Source organism: Coregonus lavaretus (genome assembly GCF_964263955.1).
Source record: "Coregonus lavaretus genome assembly, chromosome: 33".
In the NCBI taxonomy this organism is placed as follows: domain Eukaryota; kingdom Metazoa; phylum Chordata; class Actinopteri; order Salmoniformes; family Salmonidae; genus Coregonus; species Coregonus lavaretus.
In genome coordinates this window covers 5,798,905-5,824,251 of record NC_140020.1, presented here as the reverse complement: position 1 = coordinate 5,824,251, position 25,347 = coordinate 5,798,905, and the positions used below count along the sequence as shown (strand labels likewise).

Here is a 25,347-nt window from a genome sequence, read left to right as displayed (position 1 = left end):
GTGTGCAAACCTGGTGGCCAAATACAAGAAATGTCTGACCTCTGTGATTGCCAACAAGGGTTTTGCCACCAAGTACTAAGTCATGTTTTGCAGAGGGGTCAAATACTTATTTCCCTCATTAAAATGCAAATCAATTTATAACATTTTTGTCATGCGTTTTTCTGGATATTTTTGTTGTTATTCTGTCTCTCACTGTTCAAATAAACCTACCATTAAAATTATAGACTGATCATGTCTTTGTCAGTGGGCTAACGTACAAAATCAGCAGGGGATCATACTTTTTTTCCCTCACTGTATTCTCCCCATCTTAGCTACTGTTGTATCAATATGTTTTGACCATGACAGTTTACAATCCAGGGTTAATCCAAGCAGTTTAGTCACCACAACTTGTTCAATTTCCACATAATTTATTGCAAGATTTAGTTGAGGTTTAGGGTTTAGTGAATGATTTGTCACAAATGCAATGCTTTTAGTTATAAAAATATTTAGGACTAACTTATTCCTTGCCACCTACTCTGAAACTAATTGCAGCTCTTTGTTAATTGTTGCAGTCATTTCAGTCGCTGTAGTAGCTGACATGTATAGTGTTGAGTCATCCGCATTCATAGACACTCTGGCTTTACTCAAAGCCAGAGGCATGTCATTAGTAAAGATGGAAAAAAGTAATGGGCCTAGACAGCTGCCCTGGGGAATTCCTGGATTATGTTGGAGATTAAACTTGTTGGACACTGATCATTATGTAATATTAATTGGAGTACATGTCAAATGTACTTAATTGGAAATGTTAAGGAAATGCTACATGGAACCATCGTTCAATGCAAAGAACCTCCCAATAAACATGGTTTAGAGGAGTGTTTACCTTATTGAACATTCTAAAAGTAAATTCTATAGGCCTAATATATTAAACAAGGGTCCATTAACTGACTTGATAACAATGGAATTGACACATAGAATGCAATGTTCCTATGAATGTATATTAGTACAGTATTTACTATAGTAAAGTAGTCCAAACTCCTTATAAAATGAATAATGAGTGTAATATGATACGGTTGCAGCACTAAAACCAAAAGTTTAAACAAATGTTCAATTAAATGTGCAATTAAATACCCACGCCGATCAGATAACCTTACATTGGACCACAGATTGTATTTGACCCAACAGCTACAGTACGTTCCCGCTACTGTATCAGCAGAGCACATCTTGTGGTAGCGACTGTGGATTGTTCTATATCCAAGCAGGAGGGGCCTTTTGACAGTAATATTATTTGAGAATTTATTACCGAAGGCTTACATACAAAAATACATAGATTGCATTGCGGGACAAGGTTATTCTTTATTAAAGTAGCCTATCAAATGCCACTATGAGGCAGATATAAAAGTAAAAAGACTGCATTTCGTTGGAAAGGATATCCCCCACGAGAGAATTGGGCGAGTCCGTTGAAAGCGGAGCAGCGGTCTATGTGTCTCATCTCATGCAAAATGAGGAAGCAGCGCTGCATGAAGAAGAAGTTTATCCTGATCTCTCTGAATATATTTTATATTCCTTCAAAAATAGTTTGAAGTAGTGTAGACTTTTAAATAGTTTAATGTTCAGACTGTATAAGGTTGCTTATACCATCTCAAGGTAATTGTAACCTTAATTTACTTTAGTTTAGTTTTTCTATTGACGCGTTAGAAAGAAAAGTTAACCGTATTGAGCCGCAACTTGGACACAACCGGACTGGATAGGCCTACCCATCTTCAACCGACAGCACAACATTGTAAGCCAGGACCAAGTATAAAACGTTGAGTTTGTTGACAGTTCGATATTTATTTTGATCGTTTTATGTGCTCGATGTTGGTTCAATCTGGCGATGCATTTATGTGCGTAATTACGCGTCCTTCAGACTGTAGCTTAAAATCGACAACTTTCTTGCCACGGTTAGATATCTGATCACGCGTATGTGCATCCTGTCACAGTGGTGTTTTCTGCAGCAGAGAGATGCTCATATGGAGGTTATTGTGGACTAGGGAAATAGAATGGCATATTATCTGCTTTATGTAAGGTGTGGCAATAGTCAAAGTGGATGTCATAGCTTTTTTAGGAAATATTAACGGATTTATAAAAAAAAAACATTGGGAGGATTATGGTTGAAGATATTGCATCATATTCTAGCAGATACTATCACATTGTGTCATATTCTACACAATAGTATTTTTTTCTCAAGTCACTGTCATTTATTTGGAGACAACAGAACAGGATGTTCAGAATGTATCAGGTAGAACTAGTACTAGAATGAACACGTTTCTATCAAGTAGAATACAGAAGTGTGTCTGCGGTTCTATGTGCTCCATTTATATCTGCAATGCTTTGAATGCTGTGCCCAGTTGGAGATGTGCCCCAGTTGGGTAGTTACTGCCTCCTCCCTTGCATAAGTCAGCCTTAGCACCATGGTGTTGCCGTGGAGACAGGTGTGTCAAGGGACTCTACTCCTGCTACAGTTCATGCTTTTCTGACACTGCCTCAGTAAACCTCACACTCACAGATGGAAGTGAGAATGGTTTGGAAATGCCTTTCCCCCTCCTCGACCAAATACTGGGTCATCTCCTGCCCGAGCTTTTCTCAAAAGTCTCATCACAGCCAACTTTGACAGAGAGGTGTGACTGAGTCACTTTGAAGGTAATCCTCCATATAGCAGTTCAGTTCACTAGTACACATTTAATTGAAGCCCAATCAGCTTCACAGCATGCTACGGTAATGAGATTTTCAATGACAGTATGCTGTCTAGCTGGGTTTTCTCTCCCCAAGCACATCACATGTGATGGATTGGCCATTTGCATTCCCAGCAAAACGCTATGATAAATACAGACAACCCAAATAATATTTTCTCAGTCCAATCCATCTCTGGAGCAGTAGTCAGTGATGGGAAATGTCTATGTTGACGCCCCCTGACAGACATCATTTAATGGAGCGCCATTGCCAACAATGCTATTCTGGGGGGATACTGGGAACAGCCTGCTGTTTGTTTTGACTGTGATCATCTGGTTCACTGCAGCCGGAGAAAGATGGTGTTTTGTGTTGGGGGGAATCTTTTGACACCAGTCAGGGTCTCCCTCGTCATGTCATGATGTCACTAAGCCTGCCTGAAGGGGATGGGGTTTCCCCCGGCATGTGATGATGTCACTAAGCCTGCCTGTAGGGGATAGGGTCTCCCCCAGCACGTGATGATGTCACTAAGCCTGCCTGTAGGCGATGGGGTCTCCCCCGGCACGTGATGATGTCACTAAGCCTGCCTGTAGGCCATGTGTAAGATAATGAGCTCCACAGCAACGGTCGCCGACACTGGGATAGGGGTTACTAGAGTCATGTTTAATGTATGATTTACTGGACATGATGATTTGATACATACCTTTAGAAATGGAAGTGTGTTTGTAAGCCAGAGAGTGGAACTTTCGGGGGGTCAGAGGTGGGACAGGACTCCCAGTTGGCCTTAGGGGAAACACATTGTGTGAGTGTGTGGAATCTGGAAGCTGTGTGAAACATTTTCATTAGCCACAGAAGCCAGTGGAAAAAGTGGAACAATGGCAGCCATGGTTATTGGGTACAGGGTTGATAGGGATGGGGGCAGGGCGGCTTCTACAGACTACAGTAAGTGGTAGAGCCAAAGCAACAAGGGAAAGACTGTTGCCGTGTTACGAAGAGGAAAGGCAGACATTGGCTGTGTCCAAAATGGCACTCTTTTCCTATGTAGTGCGCTACTTATGACCAGGTTCCATAGGGCTGTGGTCAAAGGAGTGCACTAGGCCTAAATAAGGAATAAGGTGCCTTTTGGGACGCAGGCATTGAATGTGAAATAATAATCTCATGGGGCTGCTCATGGTGTGAACGTGCTGAGAAAGGAATCTAGGCTTAATATGGGAAAACCAGTTTCACAATCTTAGAACATTGGCCTAATGGATGTCACTGGAGGTCATATGTGAATTTAGTGAGCCCTGTTATTTTCCCCCAAACATATCAAAAGCGTGGTTCTATCAGCATATGAAAACACACATACTAAATAAAAAAAACATTGAATTGAGGCAACAAAAAAAAGCTTCATCTTACGACAGATAGCGCAATGAACCGTCTGCACTTTGCATAGGAGTGATGCCACCTGCTGTAATCGCTTCTGGAACGCAATGGGGAAAAATAACACATTTTAAAAGACTTAAAGGGATAGTTCACCCAAATTACAAAATGACATATTGGTTTGCTTACCCTGTAAGCAGTCTATGGACAAGGTATGACAGCAATCCAAATAGCACCAGTCAGTAACATTTCCCACCATCTCCACCATGATAAAGTCTACAAGGAGGAAGGGAAGCTTCATTATACCTCCGCCTTCATGCCATAAAAACGGACAAAGACAAACTGCAACTCGCTGACGTGGTACCGCACTTGACTTGATGCAATTTCTCGTGGTAAATGCTGCGGATGTTGGCTCAAACTAATAACCTGTTAAATGCACGTTGCGGTTTGTTTGAATCACGGCCAAATACTTTCTATACACAAGAAAACAGGGCTAGATTGCCATTCCAACTGCTGTTCACGGCATTGAATACATCATTTGAATTGCCAGTATTAGGCTGTGGTTCCAGCTGTGAAAACACCTGTCAAATGTAATGCTTTGTGACTTGCCAAGCACCAGACTGGGTAGATATCAGCCACTGACACAGGATGTGCATGACTGCCATTTTGTATAACTTATTGTTCTAGGTCATCTGTGAGGACATCCACACAGCTTACAGTTCTGTGTTGCTCCTTTTCAGTAGGACATCCGCAAAGGAAGACATTGCTTTTAACAAACACATGCCCATCCTTCACTGTGTGTAAACCTGCATTGCTATACAGCAAATTTTCATCTTAAAAAAATACAACATGACATTGTTGCAATGGTGTTGTGCTATATAATGCATTATCATACAACTGTATGAGACAGTGGTTACTTCATGGGCGTCTATTGGAGTGTAGGCTACTAAGTGGTTTTCTACGGAACTTTAAAATTAGAAGAAAGAAAATTACAGCAGTTTTTATCCCCAGCAGAATGGAATGTTTTTGGATGTCTTGTGGGTTTGTGTGCAGGGAGGGAATAAATAGCAACGCCTGTGTTTATGTCTGACCTGGTCCTGCCAAGCACAGTGAGCTGGCGTGGAAAACCGTCCATGTGACCATATGACCCAGTCCAGGGGAGGCGCTGCCTGTTGCATCCTGGGGCCAGGGGGTGTGGTCGGGCTCTGGATGGGTGTGTGCGTGTGTGTGTGTGTGTCTGTGTCTGTGTTTGTGTGTGTGCGTGCATTCGTGCGTGTGTGTTTGTGGCTGTGTGCGTATGTGTTATGATGTTTCATTCCCAGCCGTGTACAGCTGTAAACCAAACTAGGGCTGGTGGTGGTGTCACAGGGAGAGTGTAGGCTACTCCTAATCCACTCACCCCCTTAGAGCTCCTTTTACATTGTGACTCAGATCAAGGAAACTGCAGGAAATTACATTAAGGTGTGGACACATGATTCTTTCCGAGACGTGAGGCCTTTCTAGAAGCCTGTTAGAGCACAGTCACAAGCCCAATTAGGTTCTGTCCTCCGCTACTGTCTCTGGTATAATCTGTCCTGTGCCAATAATCTCAGAGGACAGAGAGAAAGAGGGGTAAATGGAGAGAGACATAGAGGAAAAGAGAAAGAGAGGTAAAGAGAGAACAGGATCATATGACCTTTTCTCTCTCTGGCCAATAAAAGCTTTGTGGGTAAAGCGGAGGGAGTGGGAGGGTTATATAACGTGTCATTAAATGTGTGCCATGTGCATGAAGTCACCTCAGCTCCCATGGTATAGCCTACCCAGAAATTAGGGTTTTCGTTTGATACACTTTTTCCATTGCAAGTTCTCTTTCTCTCTCTCACACACACGGACGCTTGCACACCACGCACGCACACACACACATACACACTTTTACAATGATGCCCTCAAAACGCCCCAAGAAGCCCCCTGCTGCGGCTCATTTCTTTCAATTGTCCCAGTAGGCTGTCTAGCTAGGTTATCTCTGTGAATCTGTGTTAAAAAACGAAAAACAGGACCAATATGCTGTGATGTCAGTTACCCTGTTATTCCCCTCTTTTTCACACCTTCTTTCTCTCTCTCCCTTACTCTCTCTGACACACACACACATACAGCTGAAAACCCCTGCCTGTGTGTGTGTGACCGCCCCCCCACGTGGCCTAACCTAGTTGCCTGGATTATCTAATGGTTGCCTGGCTTCTGAGGTAACAACCTTAGCTTCTTGTGCCGTGCTGACCTTTTGAGAGACGAGACTGACGTATTGAAGCCTAGAATGCTCAGCCACTCTCCCTCCACCGCATGACAAACGGTCGATCAATTCTCACCGCGCGAGGGGATTAAAATGGTTTCCTCGGAGACCAGATCTCGCCCTCCCGAGTGGCACTCGGAACATCTCAATTGTCATCTTATCAGTATCACTCTGCCACTGCTCATAGGCTGTTCAAAGCCTCTACGATCAAACGTTATAATAACCATCATTCAGTATGAGTCAACGTTGGGCTGTTTGAGGTGGTTCTTCTACCTCACGAGTTATTACGCAACATCCAGACAGTGCGGTTTTGATTAAACCAATTTATCTCTGGTGTGTTTCACTTGATGTTCCTAATGAGAGTGTTCCATCTCCCGTAGGAACAGAGGAAGAGGACACAGATCGAGCAGCCAGCCAGCCAGCAGACAGACATCGTGAAGAGAGCAGAAGGGGACCTGCAGCCAGCAGATAGACAGACATCGTGAAGAGAGCAGAAGGGGACCTGCAGCCAGCAGACAGACAGACATCGTGAGGAGAGCAGAAGGGGACCTGCAGCCAGCCAGCCAGCAGACAGACATCTTGAGGAGAGCAGAAGGGGACCTGCAGCCAGCAGACAGACAGACATCTTGAGGAGAGCAGAAGGGGACCTGCAGCCAGCAGACAGACAGACATCGTGAAGAGAGCAGAAGGGGACCTGCAGCCAGCCAGCCAGCAGACAGACATCTTGAGGAGAGCAGAAGGGGACCTGCAGCCAGCAGACAGACAGACATCGTGAAGAGAGCAGAAGGGGACCTGCAGCCAGCAGACAGACAGACATCGTGAAGAGAGCAGAAGGGGACCTGCAGCCAGCAGACAGACAGACATCGTGAGGAGAGCAGAAGGGGACCTGTGGCCAGCCAGCAGACAGACATCGTGAAGAGAGCAGAAGGGGACCTGCAGGCAGCTAGCCAGCAGACAGACATTGTGAGGACAGCAGAAGGGGACCTGCAGCCAGCCAGCCAGCAGACAGACATCTTGAGGAGAGCAGAAGGGGAGCTGCAGCCAGCCAGCAGACAGACAGACATCGTGAGGAGAGCAGAAGGGGACCTGGAGCCAGTCAGCCAGCAGACAGACAGACATCGTGAGGAGAGCAAAAGGGGACCTGCAGCCAGCCAGTCAGCAGACAGACAACTTGAGGAGAGCAGAAGGGGACCTGCAGTCCTGCGTGGTACAGATCAGGTCCCAAGATTAGCAGCACAGTTGACTGTGAGAGAGGCTCCACATTTCATTTCACCTTAATTTAAGCTGGAAAGACCCTTGAGGTTCTAAACTTTATTCCAGAGAGGCAATCATGGGGAAACAAAACAGCAAACTGCGTCCCGAAGTGCTGAACGACCTGCGCGAGAACACAGAGTTTTCCGACCACGAGCTTCAGGAGTGGTACCGAGGCTTCCTCAAAGACTGCCCCACGGGCCACCTGACCGTCGAAGAGTTCAAGAAGATCTACGCCAACTTCTTCCCGTATGGCGACGCTTCCAAGTTCGCCGAGCACGTCTTCCGGACATTTGACACCAACGGAGACGCCACCATCGACTTCCGGGAGTTCATCATCGCGCTGAGCGTCACGTCGCGCGGCGGCCTGGAGCAGAAGCTGCGCTGGGCCTTCAGCATGTATGACCTGGACGGGAACGGCTACATCAGCCGGGCTGAGATGCTGGAGATCGTACAGGTGAGTTTTAGTCTACCAATGAGGCAAGGTGGTTCCGATGGCTCAGTGAACTTTCTCACCAAACCTTTGAGGGGTTTTCCGTTGAGTGTCTCTACAGGAACAGCCAAATAACCCATTCTAGTTCTAGGTAGTAGCACCTTTTATTCTAACAGTACATGGTGCTGGCAGTACCAGGGTTGTGGGTGTGATTCCTGCATGCACCACATATTCTGAATATGTGTCATTGTCAATGTTGATAGTTCTGTCTGTCGCTTTGGATAAAAGCGACTGATAGATGGCCATATTAATGGTAGACCCAGCGATATGACGTTGCATGCACGAAGTAAGGACAATATCCGGTCAATATCTGCAACAACTAATCACGAATCACGAATCACGAGGCTAAACTTCTTTGATGTTCTGATCCCATAGCTTAGATGCAATAATTTAATAACCAACGTTTTGACAGACAAGCTGTCTTCATCAGGGTGAAGACAGCTTGATGAAGACAGCTTGATGAAGACAGCTTGTCTGTTGAAACGTTGGTTATTAAATTATTGCATCTGAGCTCCTAGAGTGTGAGGCTTTCCTTTTCTTTCTCAAGTGTTCTACTCCACTAGCCAGCACCTCTCCTAAACAGGTGTTCTACTCCACTAGCCAGCACCTCTCCTAAACAGGTGTTCTACTCTGTTAGCCAGCACCTCTCCTAAACAGGTGTTCTACTCTGTTAGCCAGCACCTCTCCTAAACAGGTGTTCTACTCCACTAGCCAGCACCTCCCCTAAACAGGTGTTCTACTCTGCTAGCCAGCACCTCTCCTAAACAGGTGTTCTACTCCACTAGCCAGCACCTCCCCTAAACAGGTGTTCTACTCTGTTAGCCAGCACCTCCCCTAAACAGGTGTTCTACTCCGCTAGCCAGCACCTCTCCTAAACAGGTTTTCTACTCCACTAGCCAGCACCTCTCCTAAACAGGTGTTCTACTCTGTTAGCCAGCACCTCTCCTAAACAGGTGTTCTACTCCGCTAGCCAGCACCTCTCCTAAACAGGTGTTCTACTCCGCTAGCCAGCACCTCTCCTAAACAGGTGTTCTACTCCGCTAGCCAGCACCTCTCCTAAACAGGTGTTCTACTCCGCTAGCCAGCAACTCGCCTAAACAGGTGTGCATTTCTTTCGCCTCCAGATTGATCCCATAGCTAACACATTGTAGCGTGAAGCGCACCCGTGCACATGTGCAGATACTCTGTGTGACTGTGTGAGAGCAAAGTCTTGCATCGCGCTCATCTCAATATCTGCGGTGCTGCTCGTTGCAACGTCATCTCGCTGAGTCTACCTTTAAATTGCCATACTTTACTTTTCACAGTGGATTCAAAAGACCTCCGACAGGATCTCTCTCGCTCTCCTATTTACGACTTTTCTTTTACTGTATATATCTAATGACTGATGTGTTCTTTATTACTCACATCCGTGATCTCATCAACATATTTTCACCACAAGTCATGAACATTGGCTGCTACTTGTTCTCCTTTTATTATCCTTTATCAACATGGTCATATTTGCTCTCCCCACCATCGTGGCCTGAGCAGCCTGTCCCGTATCAGTGTTGGCTCAGGCGATTGTGTGTGGTGCTGATACAAGCGAACCTGAATAAACAAATTCCCTTGTTAAAGTGTCGTCAGGCCATATGTTCCTGTCTCATTGGTGTTTGGCTCAAATGCCTTGTTTTTTTAAATAAAGCTAGAGACCCCATGACGATTTTTCCAGGTGGTAACCTGACTGCAGAATAGTTCCATTCTGACAGAGAATATTGTATTATTTTCTAAAGGCACTATTTGGGATTTACCCTGCTGTTTAATGGTCAGACATTGATTCTTGAAGAATGTAACTTTTTAATTCCTTATGAGCTTAATGCAACTGTTTTGCCCAATATACATTCTTCTTCCTTCCGCAGGCGATCTACAAGATGGTGTCCTCAGTGATGAAGATGCCAGAAGATGAGTCGACTCCGGAGAAACGGACAGATAAAATCTTCAGACAGATGGACGTAGACAACGACGGTGGGTTTTTCTTTGTTTTTAAACATCTCATTCTTCGACTTGTTCTAGTGACATAATTTACAGTGCAAACTTGAGTCCACTGTCGCCCGTAAAAACCCTGAGCCTACAGTATGTCTTGAATTGGTATTTCACTTGAGCTCTTATGTGCTATGTCTGTGTTTTCAAACAGTATGGATTTCGGGTGACCTCGTTCAGAAGTTTTTGCCTGCTGCTGTGCAAAAATTTAGATTTCTGGTGTTTATAGTGTAGTGTGTGTTGCTTACCTGGGGTCTCTTCTGGACTATAGGCAAACTCTCTCTGGAGGAGTTCATCAAAGGTGCCAAGAGTGACCCTTCCATCGTCCGGCTCCTGCAATCTGACCAGGGGACCTCTCGCCAGTTCTGAAGACAGATAAACAGACACACACACACAGTTCTGAAGACAGGAAAGTGGAGAGATCTCTGTATCATCCCCCATCCAACACACACATACACACACACAGTTCACACACGAGAAAGAGGTGGAAGAGGCACAGTTGTCATTACAACACCCATATCAGGCAGCCATTTTACATTCTCTTATTCCATGTCTTGTTGTTTATCATCAGTAGTTCCCTAGCCTGATCCCAGATCTGTTTGTTCTCTCTTTTGCATGGAGTTGGCAAGACAGCGCAAACAGATCTGGGACCAGGATAGCAGTTTCCCATATCCCAATGCAGCAGTCTCAAAATGCATTCTACAGCTATGAATGTTTTGCGTCATGAAACATCACATTCTACACCCAGAGTATACACCCACAGTACCACTGATAGACTCTTATGACATTTCCTTGTAAATGTTTTACTGCTTAATGTTATTTTTGCTTGCCTTACTTTAGTCAAAGTGAAGTGCCATATCTTAATATTTGTACTGAATGTATTATTACACTTGTAAGTATTATGACTTTTTCCCCTGACGTGTCACGGTAAGAGGAAATCCACCAATACCAATATTTTCTACATCAGCTATGGCGGCAGGTAGCCTAGCAACTAAGAGCGTTGGGACAGTAACCGAAAGGTTGCTGGTTTGAATCCCAGAGCGGACTAGGTGAAAAATCTGCCGATGTACCCTTGAGCAAGGCACTTAACCCTAATTATCTGCTAAATTACTGACATGTCAACCATGGGTCATCTCATTGCAACATTTACTCTGAATGTGATATTAGTTAGGGACATTCAAAAATAATTACAGTTTTTCACTTTAACTATGTATCGTTTCTGCAGCACAGGAATTTTGAAAATGAACGTTTTAATGCCCCCAACTGTACAGGAAGTTCCAGTGATGTTGTATTAAAACCAGTATCTTGTCATCTTTTGCAGTCACTGGTTTGTTTAGCTCCACAGCGCATGATGCCAACAGAGTGGATTATCACAGTTCCCAATAAGAAAACACTTTGGGGAAAAAAAAAACTAGAGCAACTTTATCTGTTGTGTTCACTTCACAGACGTCTTTATGCTGAAAGAAAGAAGAAGAAGAAAAGGTTCTGCAATGCAAACCTCGCTTCACTGATATGCTGCTTTTACGGTTTGTGTAGCTAGAATGTCATGAGTACAGTGGGTTGGATCCAATTGCGGGCGAATAAGGTAAAAAGTACGGATACACGCTTGCAGTCTAGTTAGAAGGTTAGAGGCTCACTACAGTCTAGTTAGAAGGTTAGAGGCTCACTACAGTCTAGTTAGAGGGTTAGAGGTTCACTACAGTCTAGTTAGAAGGTTAGAGGCTCACTACAGTCTAGTTAGAGGGTTAGAGGTTCACTACAGTCTAGTTAGAGGGTTAGAGGTTCACTACAGTCTAGTTAGAGGTTCACTACAGTCTAGTTAGATGGTTAGAGGTTCACTACAGTCTAGTTAGAGGGTTAGAGGTTCACTACAGTCTAGTTAGAAGGTTAGAGGCTCACTACAGTCTAGTTAGAGGGTTAGAGGTTCACTACAGTCTAGTTAGAGGGTTAGAGGTTCACTACAGTCTAGTTAGAGGGTTAGAGGCTCACTACAGTCTAGTTAGAAGGTTAGAGGCTCACTACAGTCTAGTTAGAGGGTTAGAGGTTCACTACAGTCTAGTTAGAGGGTTAGAGGTTCACTACAGTCTAGTTAGAGGGTTAGAGGTTCACTACAGTCTAGTTAGAGGGTTAGAGGTTCACTACAGTCTAGTTAGAGGGGTAGAGGTTCACTACAGTCTAGTTAGAGGGTTAGAGGTTCACTACAGTCTAGTTAGAGGTTCACTACAGTCTAGTTAGAGGGTTAGAGGTTCACTACAGTCTAGTTAGAGGTTCACTACAGTCTAGTTAGAGGGTTAGAGGCTCACTACAGTCTAGTTAGAGGGTTAGAGGTTCACTACAGTCTAGTTAGAGGGTTAGAGGTTCACTACAGTCTAGTTAGAGGTTCACTACAGTCTAGTTAGAGGGTTAGAGGTTCACTACAGTCTAGTTAGAGGGGTAGAGGTTCACTACAGTCTAGTTAGAGGGTTAGAGGTTCACTACAGTCTAGTTAGAGGTTCACTACAGTCTAGTTAGAGGGTTAGAGGTTCACTACAGTCTAGTTAGAGGTTCACTACAGTCTAGTTAGAGGTTCACTACAGTCTAGTTAGAAGGTTCACTACAGTCTAGTTAGAGGGTTAGAGGTTCACTACAGTCTAGTTAGAGGGTTAGAGGTTCACTACAGTCTAGTTAGAGGGTTAGAGGTTCACTACAGTCTAGTTAGAGGGTTAGAGGCTCACTACAGTCTAGTTAGAGGGTTAGAGGTTCACTACAGTCTAGTTAGAGGGTTAGAGGTTCACTACAGTCTAGTTAGAGGGTTAGAGGTTCACTACAGTCTAGTTAGAGGGGTAGAGGTTCACTACAGTCTAGTTAGAGGGTTAGAGGTTCACTACAGTCTAGTTAGAGGTTCACTACAGTCTAGTTAGAGGGTTAGAGGTTCACTACAGTCTAGTTAGAGGTTCACTACAGTCTAGTTAGAGGTTCACTACAGTCTAGTTAGAAGGTTCACTACAGTCTAGTTAGAGGTTCACTACAGTCTAGTTAGAGGGTTAGAGGTTCACTACAGTCTAGTTAGAGGTTCACTACAGTCTAGTTAGAGGTTCACTACAGTCTAGCTAGAGGTTCACTACAGTCTAGTTAGAGGGTTAGTGGTTCACTACAGTCTAGTTTGAGGTTCAATACAGTCTAGTTAGAAAGTTAGAGGTTCACTACAGTCTAGTTAGAGGTTCACTACAGTCTAGTTAGAGGGGTAGAGGTTCACTACAGTCTAGTTAGAGGGTTAAAGGTTCACTACAGTCTAGTTAGAGGGGTAGAGGTTCACTACAGTCTAGTTAGAGGGTTAGAGGTTCACTACAGTCTAGTTAGAGGTTCACTACAGTCTAGTTAGAGGGTTAGTGGTTCACTACAGTCTAGTTTGAGGTTCAATACAGTCTAGTTAGAAAGTTAGAGGTTCACTACAGTCTAGTTAGAGGTTCACTACAGTCTAGTTAGAGGGGTAGAGGTTCACTACAGTCTAGTTAGAGGGTTAGAGGTTCACTACAGTCTAGTTAGAGGGGTAGAGGTTCACTACAGTCTAGTTAGAGGGTTAGAGGTTCACTACAGTCTAGTTAGAGGGGTAGAGGTTCACTACAGTCTAGTTAGAGGTTCACTACAGTCTAGTTAGAGGGTTAGAGGTTCACTACAGTCTAGTTAGAGGGTTAGAGGTTCACTACAGTCTAGTTAGAAGGTTAGAGGTTCACTACAGTCTAGTTAGAGGGTTAGAGGTTCACTACAGTCTAGTTAGAGGGTTGGAGGTTCACTACAGTCTAGTTAGAGTGTTAGAGGTTCACTACAGTCTAGTTAGAGGGTTAGAGGTTCACTACAGTCTAGTTAGAGGGTTAGAGGTTCACTACAGTCTAGTTAGAGGTTCACTACAGTCTAGTTAGAGGTTCACTACAGTCTAGTTAGAGTGTTAGAGGTTCACTACAGTCTAGTTAGAGGGTTAGAGGTTCACTACAGTCTAGTTAGAGGGGTAGAGGTTCACTACAGTCTAGTTAGAGTGTTAAAGGTTCACTACAGTCTAGTTAGAGGGTTAGAGGTTCACTACAGTCTAGTTAGAGGGTTAGAGGTTCACTACAGTCTAGTTAGAGGTTCACTACAGTCTAGTTAGAGGTTCACTACAGTCTAGTTAGAAGGTTAGAGGTTCACTACAGTCTAGTTAGAGGTTCACTACAGTCTAGTTAGAGGTTCACTACAGTCTAGTTAGAGGTTCACTACAGTCTAGTTAGAGGGTTAGAGGTTCACTACAGTCTAGTTAGAGGGTTGGAGGTTCACTACAGTCTAGTTAGAGGGTTCGAGGTTCACTACAGTCTAGTTAGAAGGTTAGAGGTTCACTACCTTCTAGTTAGAGGGGTAGAGGTTCACTACAGTCTAGTTAGAGGTTCACTACAGTCTAGTTAGAGGTTCACTACAGTCTAGTTAGAGGGTTAGAGGTTCACTACAGTCTAGTTAGAGGGTTAGAGGTTCACTACAGTCTAGTTAGAGGGTTAGAGGTTCACTACAGTCTAGTTAGAGGTTCACTACAGTCTAGTTAGAAGGTTCACTACAGTCTAGTTAGAAGGTTCACTACAGTCTAGTTAGAGGTTCACTACAGTCTAGTTAGAGGGTTGGAGGTTCACTACAGTCTAGTTAGAGAGCTAGAGGTTCACTACAGTCTAGTTAGAGGGTTAGAGGTTCACTACAGTCTAGTTAGAGGTTCACTACAGTCTAGTTAGAGGGGTAGAGGTTCACTACAGTCTAGTTAGAGGGTTAGAGGTTCACTACAGTCTAGTTAGAGGGTTAGAGGTTCACTACAGTCTAGTTAGAAGGTTCACTACAGTCTAGTTAGAAGGTTCACTACAGTCTAGTTAGAAGGTTCACTACAGTCTAGTTAGAGGTTCACTACAGTCTAGTTAGAGGTTCACTACAGTCTAGTTAGAGGGTTAGAGGTTCACTACAGTCTAGTTAGAGGGTTAGAGGTTCACTACAGTCTAGTTAGAAGGTTCACTACAGTCTAGTTAGAAGGTTCACTACAGTCTAGTTAGAAGGTTCACTACAGTCTAGTTAGAGGTTCACTACAGTCTAGTTAGAGGTTCACTACAGTCTAGTTAGAGGGTTAGAGGTTCACTACAGTCTAGTTAGAGGGTTAGAGGTTCACTACAGTCTAGTTAGAGGGTTAGAGGTTCACTACAGTCTAGTTAGAGGGTTAGAGGTTCACTACAGTCTAGTTAGAAGGTTCACTACAGTCTAGTTAGAAGGTTCACTACAGTCTAGTTAGAAGGTTCACTACAGTCTAGTTAGAGGTTCACTACAGTCTAGTTAGAGGTTCACTACAGTCTAGTTAGAGGGTTAGAGGTTCACTACAGTCTAGTTAGAGGGTTAGAGGTTCACTACAGTCTAGTTAGAGATTCACTACAGTCTAGTTAGAAGGTTCACTACAGTCTAGTTAGAAGGTTCACTACAGTCTAGTTAGAAGGTTCACTACAGTCTAGTTAGAAGGTTCACTACAGTCTAGTTAGAGGTTCACTACAGTCTAGTTAGAGGTTCACTACAGTCTAGTTAGAGGGTTAGAGGTTCACTACAGTCTAGTTAGAGGGTTAGAGGTTCACTACAGTCTAGTTAGAGGTTCACTACAGTCTAGTTAGAGGGGTAGAGGTTCACTACAGTCTAGTTAGAGGTTCACTACAGTCTAGTTAGAAGGTTCACTACAGTCTAGTTAGAGGTTCACTACAGTCTAGTTAGAGGGTTAGAGGTTCACTACAGTCTAGTTAGAGGTTCACTACAGTCTAGTTAGAGGTTCACTACAGTCTAGTTAGAGGGTTAGAGGTTCACTACAGTCTAGTTAGAGGGTTAGAGGTTCACTACAGTCTAGTTAGAGGGTTAGAGGTTCACTACAGTCTAGTTAGAAGGTTAGAGGTTCACTACAGTCTAGTTAGAGGTTCACTACAGTCTAGTTAGAGGTTCACTACAGTCTAGTTAGAGGTTCACTACAGTCTAGTTAGAGGGTTAGAGGATCACTACAGTCTAGTTAGAGGGTTAGAGGTTCACTACAGTCTAGTTAGAAGGTTAGAGGTTCACTACAGTCTAGTTAGAGGGTTAGAGGTTCACTACAGTCTAGTTAGAGGTTCACTACAGTCTAGTTAGAAGGTTAGAGGTTCACTACAGTCTAGTTAGAGGGTTAGAGGTTCACTACAGTCTAGTTAGATGGTTAGAGGTTCACTACAGTCTAGTTAGAGGGTTAGAGGTTCACTACAGTCTAGTTAGAGGGTTAGAGGTTCACTACAGTCTAGTTAGAGGTTCACTACAGTCTAGTTAGAGGGTTAGAGGTTCACTACAGTCTAGTTAGAGGTTCACTACAGTCTAGTTAGAGGTTCACTACAGTCTAGTTAGAAGGTTCACTACAGTCTAGTTAGAAGGTTCACTACAGTCTAGTTAGAGGGTTAGAGGTTCACTACAGTCTAGTTAGAGGTTCACTACAGTCTAGTTAGAGGGGTAGAGATTCACTACAGTCTAGTTAGAGGGTTAGAGGTTCACTACAGTCTAGTTAGAGGGTTAGAGGTTCACTACAGTCTAGTTAGAGGGTTAGAGGTTCACTACAGTCTAGTTAGAGGTTCACTACAGTCTAGTTAGAGGTTCACTACAGTCTAGTTAGAGGGTTAGAGATTCACTACAGTCTAGTTAGAGGGTTAGAGGTTCACTACAGTCTAGTTAGAGGGTTAGAGGTTCACTACAGTCTAGTTAGAGGGTTAGAGGTTCACTACAGTCTAGTTAGAGGGTTAGAGGTTCACTACAGTCTAGTTAGAGGGTTAGAGGTTCACTACAGTCTAGTTAGAGGGTTAGAGATTCACTACAGTCTAGTTAGAAGGTTCACTACAGTCTAGTTAGAAGGTTCACTACAGTCTAGTTAGAGGTTCACTACAGTCTAGTTAGAGGTTCACTACAGTCTAGTTAGAAGGTTAGAGGTTCACTACAGTCTAGTTAGAGGTTCACTACAGTCTAGTTAGAGGGTCACTACAGTCTAGTTAGAGGGTTAGAGGTTCACTACAGTCTAGTTAGAGGGTTAGAGGTTCACTACATTCTAGTTAGAGGTCATAGCCGTGCATGAGCTCTATCTGCTTGTCATTTCTCAACACAGTTACATGAATAATAATGAATAATAATAATAATATGCCATTTAGCAGACGCTTTTATCCAAAGCGACTTACAGTCATGCGTGCATACATTTTTGTGTATGGGTGGTCCCGGCGATCGAACCCACTACCTTGGCGTTACAAGCGCCGTGCTCTACCAGCTGAGCTACAGAGGACCACATAATGACATAATAATGAAACAGTAACTGTTGTTTTTATTCTCTTTATTTTTTTAACAAAAATGTCATTTTGTTTTCACTCAATCAAAATAAAAAGTTGTGTAAGAATAATCTACACAAGAAGTCCCATATTATTCCCATTTGTCCTGCACAGACACAATGTAAAATCACATGTTCTCACCCACAGAATAAAAAATAAAAAAACGACAACTAAATCAGAAAATATAATGTTATGCAGGTCTGTAAGGCGAAGTCATAGAGTTAGATAGAGAATTCTAGGATGGATAGAACCTGTTTTAACATGGACAGCGCCATTGAGGGCTTCCACCATTTTAAAGTAGTCAACTGGGTGGGACTTCCTATGGGTTAAGGAAGGATCACATGATTCCATCCGGGTCATCAGGAGGGATCAGCCAATGAATTACACTCTTGAGCAAACATTCCATAACTGCATGTGGCAGTAAATCGCCAACTTTGGCTTTATACCGGATCAAACAAAACATTACGTAGCAGTTCACCTTTTCAGCTTGTTTACCAACTCATAGAAGTAGAAGAAAATGGACTTCTTCAATATGGAGATTGCCTCAATGGCGCTGCCTGTGCGCTCAGACGCCATAATGGGACATATATAAAGATGATATCTCTATCATTCTCTATGGGCGAAGTCTACTGCAGACCATGCCTCCCCACTTCACTTGACAGACAGACGGAGATGATGTGAGAAGCTGCATGTCTCTCTGGCCCTGTTCAAATACTTCCGAAATGTATCTCTTTCCTTCACTTCTACCTACCTTCCTCCCTTCCTTTAAATAATCACAGATCTGAATTGGTTTGATTGCTAAAATTGGCTGGTAACCTTGCTTTCACCTCTCCAATCACCTATAGATATGTGCTCTATCAAGGTAACAAAGGAGGAAGGATACTTTTCTGAATTATTCAAACAGGGCCATGCTCTTAATTTCTTCTGGGGTACTTCAGTAACAGGGCGACCCAATCTACACCTTGTTCCATGGGAGAGGAGAGAAGGGTAGCGCCAAGTTAGACCAGACAGACAAGATGCCGTCCAACCGGATCCGTCTGGATCGGCCCTCCCGGAAAGCTGGGCTCACAACTCTTCCCTCCCAGTGTCGTCATCCAGATCCACGTCACTCAGGTCGTAGTCATCCTCCACGGGAAGCTGGGGATGAAAGAGGAGAGAGAGGTAAGGACTGGCCAGACAATACAAAACATGGGTCGTGGTCATTAGCGCACACCGTTGCAAACTATAGCAAAACATTTTGCAACAGAAAAACGTTTTTTCAATGAATACAATAATTTCTTATTGGACAATATCAGATAATGCCGTTTCAGTCCGTTTGGTTTCTAGTCAATACTGCCCTGTGATGTATTCAGTGAGTCAAAACTATTCTCCCTGACATATCATATCTGTTCTACACTATACATTTATATCTGGACGTTTGGTGATGTTTTGTAACGTTACATACTCCTGAACAGACCCCAGGCAAGACTTGTCTAAAGCCATTCTTCACCATTTCAAAAGAAGCTCAAGTCACCTCGTTCAGCCAAAACTGTATTATGGTAGGAGGATGTCCGCATCCCATCCACCCTGTGACCACTCCCACTTACCTCTCCATCTTTGCCGTCCCAGGCCTCAACTGAGTTGATCTTAGGCAAAGCCCCGCCCCCAACGGTAGCAGTGGAGCCGCGGCCTACAGACAGATCCCTGGGCGAGAGAGGGAGAGAGAGAAAGAAGATACACCTCAGAATGCTACTGTGGACATACTGTATACTGATTGGCTGTTCACAAGGACCTTAAATCAGCTAGGAGCAAAAGCCTTCAGATCCAGTATCTCTCCAGGAAGAGAGTTGGGTATGGATAGCGTCCCAAATGGCACCCTATTCCCTTTATAATGCACTACTTTTGACCAGAGCCCATAGTGAATAGGGTGCAATTGGGACGCATCCATGGTCTACTCTATACTGTGTAAAGCACTAAATGAGTAGACAGCGCCCCCTACCTGAGGAACTCGTGAATGCCGGTCTCGCTGAATGAACCCTTGAGCAGGGCGAACTTCATCTTGCGGGCGTTGATGGCTGCCATGGCAGGGTAGCCGAACCCTCCGATGCCCAGCGACGCCTCCAGCTCCATCTGAGCACCAGCCTCAGTCCACAGCCAGCTAGATAGATAGAGATAAAGAGAGATAGAGAGAGAGAAAGAGAGATTACTTAGTGCTAATCAAATTAAACTAATAAGTTCTATTGGGTTGAGTTGATCTAGCCGCAGTCCGAGATCAAAATCATTCAGTCAGACAGTTTGAAAAATCGACAGCACTGACTAATCTACAAATCCTTTGAGTACTTCTTTAGGATACAATCATTTGTAAAATCAGTCAGTGTGCTCAGTCGGTGATGGCGCTCAAACACAGCCTCTTTTTATATACTGACCCCCACGTCTTCTTCTTGTACTTCTCTGCCATCTTCATCATCACCTCCAGGTAGCTGTTCCTGCCTGCTGCACCTGGAACAAGGCAAGAGGAAGGAAAGGGACTGGTCAGTCTTGTACAGATCCAAAATGGCCGATCAATGCGCCGTCATGAGGTACAACGACTAAATACCATATCAAATAGCCTGAGAATATAAGCATAAATTAGTTAGCAGAGTAAACTGGTCAGAACTAGCATAGTAAACTGGTCGGAACTGGTCCAAAGTGCCATAGTAAACTGGTCAGAACGGGTCCAAACTGGTGTAGTAAACTGGTCAGAACTGATCCAAACTGCCATAGTAAAGGTCCAAACTGGCATAGAGTAGTTCCATCTAACCTGTGTCCAGGATGTGTGGCAGCACAGCGATGACACAGAGCTGGTTGTCATCACAGGTCTTCTTCAGGACATCTGGGTTAAGGATCTGAGAGAGTCACACACACCATTCAGAATCTAACAGTCTGTCTGAAGAGAAACACTAAACTTCAAAGGAATATTATCTTCTAGTTCAAATATATTTGTTATTATGATTAACTTTGAGGGAGAGCATTAAAACAATATCTTGGAACCTTGTGGGTTACAATCATATTGTTTTTATGCTCTCAAACACACACACCCAGACACTGACACACACACACCTCGAGCAGTTCCGGAGGAGCGGCGTTGTCGGAGAACAGGTCCAGAGCGCGGGCGATGATGTCACCTCGGGTCCTCCCCCCCTGGTAGTCCTCAGGCTCCTCCCCCTTCTTGAAGATCTTAATAGTGGGGAATCCACGGACCTGCAGATACGGAAAGAGAAACGGGACAAACCTCAGTCCTGGGCCATGCTCGGTAGGCACACGTTGTGGGACGTTGCCGATAGAAATGTCCTGAATAGAGCAGACGCGATTCCTTTATTTCTATATATCAGAGAGGACTGTTTGTTCTACATGATATATTTCTATCTGAACGTTCTGATGTTGTGTGCAGGCAGACAGACATCTGTGGCGATGCTACACTGATAGTATCTGACTGGTGGGTGTTTCCTGCTCACCCCGTAGCGGCTGGCCAGACCCTGGTGAACAGTAGCGTCCACAGCTCCCAGGTGGACCTTGTCCTTGGTCTGCTCCTTGACGGCCGAGGCTGCAGCCGCCCACTCAGGCTCCAGGCTCTTGCAGTGGCCACACCAGGGGGCAAAGAACTCCACCAGCCACACTTCACCACTGTCCAGAACCAGCCGGTCAAAGTTGTCGTCGGTCAGCTCCACGACATTCTTCTTACTGTCCCCACCACCACCTCCACTCTGGAGAAAGACAACCACCAAGATACGTTTACTTAAGACGTACTGTATACACTCTGCTCAAAATGTTTAAACAAAAAGAGACTTGACACGATTCTGAAAACCCTGTAATATTTTTCAATTCTTTCAACACGTTACTAAATCTGGCAAAATGTATGTTGTAGGACACCGGACTCATGTTCAACAGGGTACAACGTAGCAAAACGTTTTGTGACGGAAAATAACAACCAGTGTTCTTGTTGATCAGGTAGTACTGGTAGTACCTCCATATATCACTTTAAACGTTTTGTCCATACTGAACATGACCCAGCCGAGGCGTCATTAGTAGTTACCTGTTTGCTGTAGTCAGAGCCACCCGACCTGCCACTCATCCTGTCCTTCACCAGAGTACGGAGAGCATTCAGGGCCCCGTCCACTATGGCCTGGCTACTACGCGCACCTGAGGGAGGGAGATTATTGAACACCATTAAAGCCCAGCAATCCCAACACATTGATGTATTGAGAGAATGATTTATTTCAGCTTTTATTTATTTCATCACATTCCCAGTGGGTCAGAAGTTCACATACACTCAATTAGTATTTGGTAGCATTGCCTTTAAATTGTTTGACTTGGGTCAAACATTTTGGGTAGCCACAATAAGTTGGGGGAATTTTGGCCCATTCCTCCTGACAGAGCTGGTGTAACTGAGTCAAGTTTGTAGGCCTCCTTGCTCGCACAAGCTTTTTCAGTTCTGCCCACAAATGTTCTATAGGATTGAGGTCAGGGCTTTGTGATGGCCACACCAATACCTTGACTTTGTTGTCCTTAAGCCATTTTGCCACAACTTTGGAAGTATGCTTGGGGTCATTGTCCATTTGGAAGACCCATTTGCGACCAAGCTTTAACTTCCTGACTGATGTCTTGAGATGCTGCTTCAATATATCCAAATAATTTTCCTTCCTCATGATGCCATCTATTTTGTGAAGTGCATCAGTCCCACCTGCAGCAAAGTACTCCCACAGCATGATGCTGCCACCCCCGTGCTTCATGGTTGGGATGGTGTTCTTCGGCTTGCAAACCGCCCCCCTTTTCCTCCAAACATAACGATGGTCATTATGGTCAAAAAGTTCTATTTTTGTTTCATCAGACCAGAGGACATTTCTCCAAAAAGTACGATCTTTGTCCCCATGTGCAGTTGCAAACCGTAGTCTGGCTTTTTTATGGCGGTTTTGGAGCAGTGGCTTCTTCCTTGATGAGCTGCCTTTCAGGTTATGTCGATAAAGGACTTGTTTTACTGTGGATATAGATACTTTTGTACCTGTTTCCTCCAGCATCTTCACAAGGTCCTTTGCTGTTGTTCTGGGATTGATTTGCACTTTACGCACAAAAGTACGTTCATCTCTAGGAGACAGAACGTGTCTCCTTCCTGAGCGGTATGACGGCTGCGTGGTCTCATGGTGTTTATACTTGCGTACTATTGTTTGTACAGATGAACTTTGTACCTTCAGCCGTTTGGATATTGCTCCCATGGATGAACCAGACTTGTGGAGGTCTACAATTATTTTTCTGAGGTCTTGGCTGATTTCTTTTGATTTTCCCATGATGTCAAGCAAAGAGGCACTGGGTTTGAAGGTAGGCCTTGAAATACATCCACAGGTACACCTCCAATTGACTCAAATTATGTCAATTAGCCTATCAGAAGCTTCTAAAACCATGACATCATTTTCTGGAATTTTCCAAGCTGTTTAAAGGCAGAGTCAACTTAGTGTATGTAAACTTCTGACCCACTGGAATTGTGATACAGTGAATTATAAGTGAAATAATCTGTTGGAAAAATGATTTGTGTCATGCACGAAGTAGATATCCTAACCGACTTGCCAAAACTATAGTTTGTTAAAAAGACATTTGTGGAGTGGTTGAAAAACGAGATTGAATGACTCCAACCTAAGTGTATGTAAACTTCCGACTTCAACTGTATATGTGGTAGGAATTGAGCCTGAGGATGAGGCTATTTTCTTTATGATTTCATATTGCAAGAGTCTAACTTTAAAGTCAGGGAAAGGCCCAGCTACTAGACATACCTTGGTAATCGTCGGGCTTGTTCTTATTGGCTCCAAAGATCTTGATGGTGGGGAAGCCTCTGACACCGTACTGACCGCCCAGGGACTTGTGCTGGTCGGCATCCACCGCACCGACCTTAACGATGCCCTGAGGGGGGAGAGAACAGCAAGAGGTTGCAGTCAATGTCACCACCATCATCATTACTATTGCCAGAAATAGTCATTGCATCCATCATTAGTATAGCTCATAGAGTGCTGGTGATCTCTTATTTGTTTTGTACTGAAAGCTAGAAAGATATAAACCCAGGCCATGACACTATGACAAGCAGTACCAATAAAAGATGCAGCTGCTTATTGTGAATGCAGTTATAGTGATCAACTGCTTAGAGTGATCCAATTGTCCTGCACAGATGTGATGGCTGCATGTGGAGTGCACTGCAGTAATGTGCACTTTATGTTGCTAGTGACATTATGCTTTAATAAAACAGCTCAAGTTGAATTAATATTGGTGTAATATAGTAATATAAGTGACATAACACTGTTATAACAGATCTATAGTTTACCTTCAAGGCTGTGGCTGTTTTCTTCCAGTCAGCAGTCAGGCTCTGGCAGTGTCCACACCTGTGGAGACAAACAGTTAGTCTTCCTGTTCCAAGCACCAGACTACCCACAGCCTTATATCGATCTGCATTAGCAGAGTGGAGTCTAAGCAAATATTGGGATAAGGAGATTTTATACAACACTAGCTACTTGGTGGCAATTTCACCATTGTGAGTAAGTTCTCAGTCTCTCATTGGGCCCCCAGCAGATTCAACCACTCACCAAGGAGCATAAAACTCGATGAGCCACAAGCTGTTGCTCTGAAGAACCTCCCGGTTGAAATTGGAGGGGTTCAGTTCAACGACATCATCGTTAGCAGAGTAGAAGCCCTGGGCCATCAAGAACAGGGAACAACCCAACACACCTGGTTGGAAAGACGAGGAGGAAAGGAGGAGGTGAGTGTGATGGGGGTGTGTGTGTACATTGTCATATTGCATAAGCAAACAAACACTGTCCAGGACCGTGTTGGAAGCTTGAAATTATGCATACCAGCAGAAAAAAATATAAAAAGTTGGCACATCAAGCCAAACTCCAGATGACAATTTAGCTAGTTAACTAGTTACAATCCAGGACCTATTTCATCAGTCATCAGGTTTGAATTTAGCTTGTCGTCTTTTAGCCATCTTGTCGTTCTCACTACTTAACTAGCCTCGGCCACAAATTATTAATATTGCTACAGTGAATCAAAATACAATCTGATTCATTAGCATGAACGTTTCCTAACTAGCAATTTTGGACACATCTTATGGCCACCATGACCTAACGTTAGCGAAATAGCTTTGTTCTTTTTAGAATGGCATTAACTTTAAACAAATATAATACTAGTAAATCTGAACAAGCTGTTTAAACTCTCTTACCAAGTAAAAGCCCTCTCATGATTCCAGCGGATCTCTGTACACCTCTCCAATGTCTTGTCCTGAGCAGCTCTGTTGCAGAAGAGGAACAGTGCTACAAAAAGAGAGGGCGACAAAAATTTTACCGTGGCCCAAGCCCATTGGCTCCCTGCCGGCTGTGCCGCGCCACGTCCAATCAGAACTCGCCGTGTAGTTTCCCCAACCAGTACAGGATGGCGTGTAAAAGAATCACAGGAAGATGTGTGGAGAGCTACAGCACGCAGTTTGGCTACATTCTATAGCGAAGAGCCAATATGCTGTCAGTCACGGCCGGCCCGCTCATTAGATTGACGAGGGCGGCATTTTCTGAGCTAAACTGGCAAAGACGCACCTTCAACAACAACACATAAAACCTATCATTATTCTGCACTAAAACAATGACAATTTCTGTCAACCAGTGGCATATGGGCTTTTTAGGTGAGCGCTGATGCCGCCCTTTGATAAGCAGTGCCCACTTTGTCAAAGGCAAAGGGCATTAAAATATGTTTTGCTTGCCCATTCCCAGCGCCTCTCCAGGGTGCTGTTGGAGAGATGGATCTCTGCAGTGCTCCACCAATGTTCCATCAAAAAAGTATAATTTATAAACTGGGTGGTTCAGCCCTGAATACTGATTGGCTGACAGCCGTGATATATCAGACCGTATACCACCAGTATGACAAAACATTTATTTGTACTGCTCTAATTA

General features: G+C 44.1%; 2 protein-coding genes across 6 annotated transcripts in view; one reads left to right on the top strand and one right to left on the bottom strand.

Moving 5' to 3' along the window:
* The window catches only part of LOC311108847 (hippocalcin-like protein 1), a 63,299-nt gene extending 51,918 nt beyond the window's left edge, over positions 1–11,381 (top strand). For 3 of the 5 annotated variants that reach the window (XM_084151615.1, XM_084151612.1, XM_084151614.1), the window contains exons 2-4: positions 6,694–8,021; positions 9,950–10,055; positions 10,342–11,381. In XM_084151615.1, coding sequence (XP_084007741.1) covers positions 7,644–8,021; positions 9,950–10,055; positions 10,342–10,439 — 582 coding nt within the window. In that variant the 5' untranslated portion in view covers positions 6,694–7,643 and the 3' untranslated portion in view covers positions 10,440–11,381. Of the gene's footprint in view, positions 1–1,471; positions 1,760–6,693; positions 8,022–9,949; positions 10,056–10,341 lie in introns of those variants that run through there. The other 2 variants (XM_084151611.1, XM_084151613.1) reach the window with 2 other exon arrangements.
* A 6,017-nt stretch (positions 11,382–17,398) lies between these two features.
* On the bottom strand, positions 17,399–24,732 carry LOC311108846 (protein disulfide-isomerase A6-like). The gene is made up of 12 exons (XM_084151610.1): positions 24,627–24,732; positions 23,992–24,133; positions 23,733–23,790; positions 23,191–23,317; positions 21,462–21,568; positions 20,884–21,132; positions 20,489–20,629; positions 20,190–20,274; positions 19,816–19,888; positions 19,389–19,547; positions 18,997–19,093; positions 17,399–18,547 (listed from the first exon to the last, which is right to left on the bottom strand). The coding sequence occupies exons 1-12, from the start codon at positions 24,643–24,645 to the stop codon at positions 18,476–18,478; spliced, it is 1,329 nt and encodes a 442-aa protein (XP_084007736.1). The 5' UTR covers positions 24,646–24,732; the 3' UTR covers positions 17,399–18,475.
* Positions 24,733–25,347: the final 615 nt, after the last annotated feature.

Coding starts and splice junctions, on each gene's coding strand:
- LOC311108846 (XM_084151610.1), bottom strand. Junction 23,318..23,732: donor AAACAGCCACAGCCTTGAAG/GTAAACTATAGA, acceptor CTCCCCCCTCAG/GGCATCGTTAAGGTCGGTGC. Junction 20,275..20,488: donor CTCCTCCGGAACTGCTCGAG/GTGTGTGTGTGT, acceptor TGACTCTCTCAG/ATCCTTAACCCAGATGTCCT.